Below are 2707 nucleotides of genomic sequence, written 5' to 3'. Positions count from 1 at the left end.
TACAAAATAAAATTCCTAGTGGACATCCAACATTGTTGATTGAAGATCTCAAAATCTTGGTTCAATAATAAAACTAAATCATGAGAATTTGAGTTAACACTCGTGAATCATTCTCTTCCCATTCATAAAACGAAGAGTGGATTCACCAACCTATTTAGTGAGGTTAAAATGTACTTTTAATTATTCCTTACCTTAGAAAAGATGGAGTATGATACATACTTTTATAAGGAGATTACCTATATAAGTGTGAGAACGTGCTCGTCTCATTGAAATACTTATGAAATCAATATGTGTTCCATGACCAAAACTGACACAACCTGAAAAACCAAGTGGAATGTTAGAGAGATTATTGTGTACGGTTTTATATGAAGCGTCAAGATGTTCAAAACATAATGTTCACTTCGTGACTGGGTATGAAAAATTTAAATTGAAATGACATGAGATAAAATAAAATTTAAAGAAAAATACTATTATAATATAATAAATTATTTGATATAATAAAAAACCGAAATGTCAGTCCCTATAGCTAACTGAATCCAACAAAAAACATGATCTTTCTTTCATAAGTTTGCGTGCATCATAAGATAATGAAAGCGTATCAAAGCAGTGGGACTGGCCGAACATTCTTAAATCATAGACAAAAACACCCATTAATCTGTTATTAAGTTAGTTAATTACATGCAAAACAACTCTCAGAAAATCGAAAGCAGAATCGGACACAAGACTGTCACCATCATCATCCCATTTCTTTAATAATTTATAATCAGACAGCAGTCGTGATACCAGAGACTCTCCATTAAATTACAGCTAATTAACAGCCGAAAGTTTCCAAATCCATTATTGCCCACTCATACTTTTCGGTGAACGAACAACTTGTTTCAGAATTCAGTGTTCCAAGTTCAGACCCCAAATCTCTGCAACCCATTTCATCATACTTCGTCTTCACTCGTCTTTTTTTTTTTTTCCCTTCTGTGGAGTGGGTTTTGTTTTAGGCTTCTTAACCAGCTTAAAGAACGAGCCTTTCAGACGGAAATGAGTATGTATGGTAGGGATCCGTGGGGTGGGTCGCTGGAGATTGCGGCCGATTCGGCCACGGACGATGACCGAAGCAGGAACTTGCACGACTTCGACAGGGCGGCGCTGTCGCGGCCGCTGGATGAGACGCAGCAGAGCTGGCTGCTGGGTCCTGGGGAGCAGAAGAAGAAGAGGTATGTTGATCTGGGCTGCATTATTGTTAGCAGGAAGATCTTTTTGTGGACGGTGGGAGTTATTTTGGGTGTTGGATTGTTGGCTGGATTTATTTCCTTGATCGTTAAGACAGTTCCACGGCACCACCACCGACCGCCGCCGCCGGATAATTACACCCTCGCCCTGCAGAAGGCTCTCATGTTCTTTAATGCTCAGCGCTGTGAGTATACCATTTTCTTGTAATTTTTTTTTGGGTTTTATTCTGATTATTGGGTTTACTGAATCTGATGAATTTCTGTGTGAAGAGAACATGAATGGCTTTGATGCATAGAGGCCAAGCCAGAAGTTTTCTCTAATCAATTCTCTGTGTAAAATTTTAATAAAGCAATTCCTCACCGTAAGGAACCAAGGGCGCTTAGCGTATATTGATAAGGAAATTACGTTTCTTAATAATATTATGTTTCCATCGATATTTTTCACATTGCCGCGGACGATATGGGGGTGGACCTAGCGTGGGACGAGAAGGGCCAATCTTGCTCCCCTCGAACAAAATTTAGGTGTAATCTTCCCAAAAATAATTGATTTGTCCTCGACTATATCGAGTCACTCCGCTAAACCTGGCTCGCCCCTTTTTAGCGAAGTTCTGGTATGTGTATTGAAGTCTAGTTTTGTAAATGTCAGTACAACGAGCTTCACTAGCAATTATTTTGTATTTGTTCTCACTTTGAAATAATTTACATAAACATCTTCAAATTATCCCATCAATAATCGATGGCTGAATGGTTTTTATTTCCAGCTGGAAAACTACCGAAGCACAATAATGTGTCATGGAGGGGAAACTCATGTGTAAATGATGGGAAGTCCGATTCCTCGACTATATTTAAAGATCTGGCTGGTGGCTACTATGATGCTGGGGATGCAATCAAGTTCAATTTCCCTCAATCTTTTGCCATGACTATGTTGAGTTGGAGTGTGATTGAATACAGTGCAAAGTATGAAGCTGCTGGAGAACTCAACCATGTCAAAGAAATTATCAAGTGGGGGACTGATTACTTCCTCAAGACTTTCAACTCCACCGCTGATACTATTGATCGAATTGTTGCACAGGTAGTAAATTCCACAATTTTTTTTCGGGCGGTATATAGACATTTCATTTTGTGTTTTATGACATGTTTATTGGTTGTATTTTTTTTAGTCTATGCCCATATAACAACAGTGACCAGGGAAACAGGGTCTAGCTAGGGTGGTGGCCTCTCTTGCTTTTAAAGTTTTCCTATTATGTTTTTTAGAAATTAACTTCTCGAAATCTTGTTTCAGCATACTTATCCTATTTCCACTATTGTGCTCCATCTAATTGTTGTTAGGGCATTATTCTTCATCCTTTAATGTTAATATATCTCAATTAGTTTCTCTGAGAAGGAAGAAAAATGTTAAAAAGTTTAAATTGATTCCACATTGCAGTCAATCATCAGTATGAATTGTGCTCGAAAGGTAGTCCAGAAAAGCTTGTTTTCCCATT

General features: G+C 38.0%; 1 protein-coding gene across 1 annotated transcript; it reads left to right on the top strand.

Annotated features, from left to right (window-relative positions):
- Positions 1-788: 788 nt before the first annotated feature.
- On the top strand, positions 789-2691 carry LOC140967734 (endoglucanase 25-like). Its single transcript, XM_073428452.1, has 2 exons — positions 789-1408; positions 1985-2691. The coding sequence occupies exons 1-2, from the start codon at positions 1033-1035 to the stop codon at positions 2428-2430; spliced, it is 822 nt and encodes a 273-aa protein (XP_073284553.1). The 5' UTR covers positions 789-1032; the 3' UTR covers positions 2431-2691.
- Positions 2692-2707: the final 16 nt, after the last annotated feature.

This window comes from Primulina huaijiensis, unplaced genomic scaffold (genome assembly GCF_012295235.1).
Source record: "Primulina huaijiensis isolate GDHJ02 unplaced genomic scaffold, ASM1229523v2 scaffold27569_ERROPOS136363+, whole genome shotgun sequence".
Classification (NCBI taxonomy): domain Eukaryota; kingdom Viridiplantae; phylum Streptophyta; class Magnoliopsida; order Lamiales; family Gesneriaceae; genus Primulina; species Primulina huaijiensis.
Note: the sequence above shows the minus strand (reverse complement) of the source record. Positions and strands in the feature narration are given on the sequence as shown.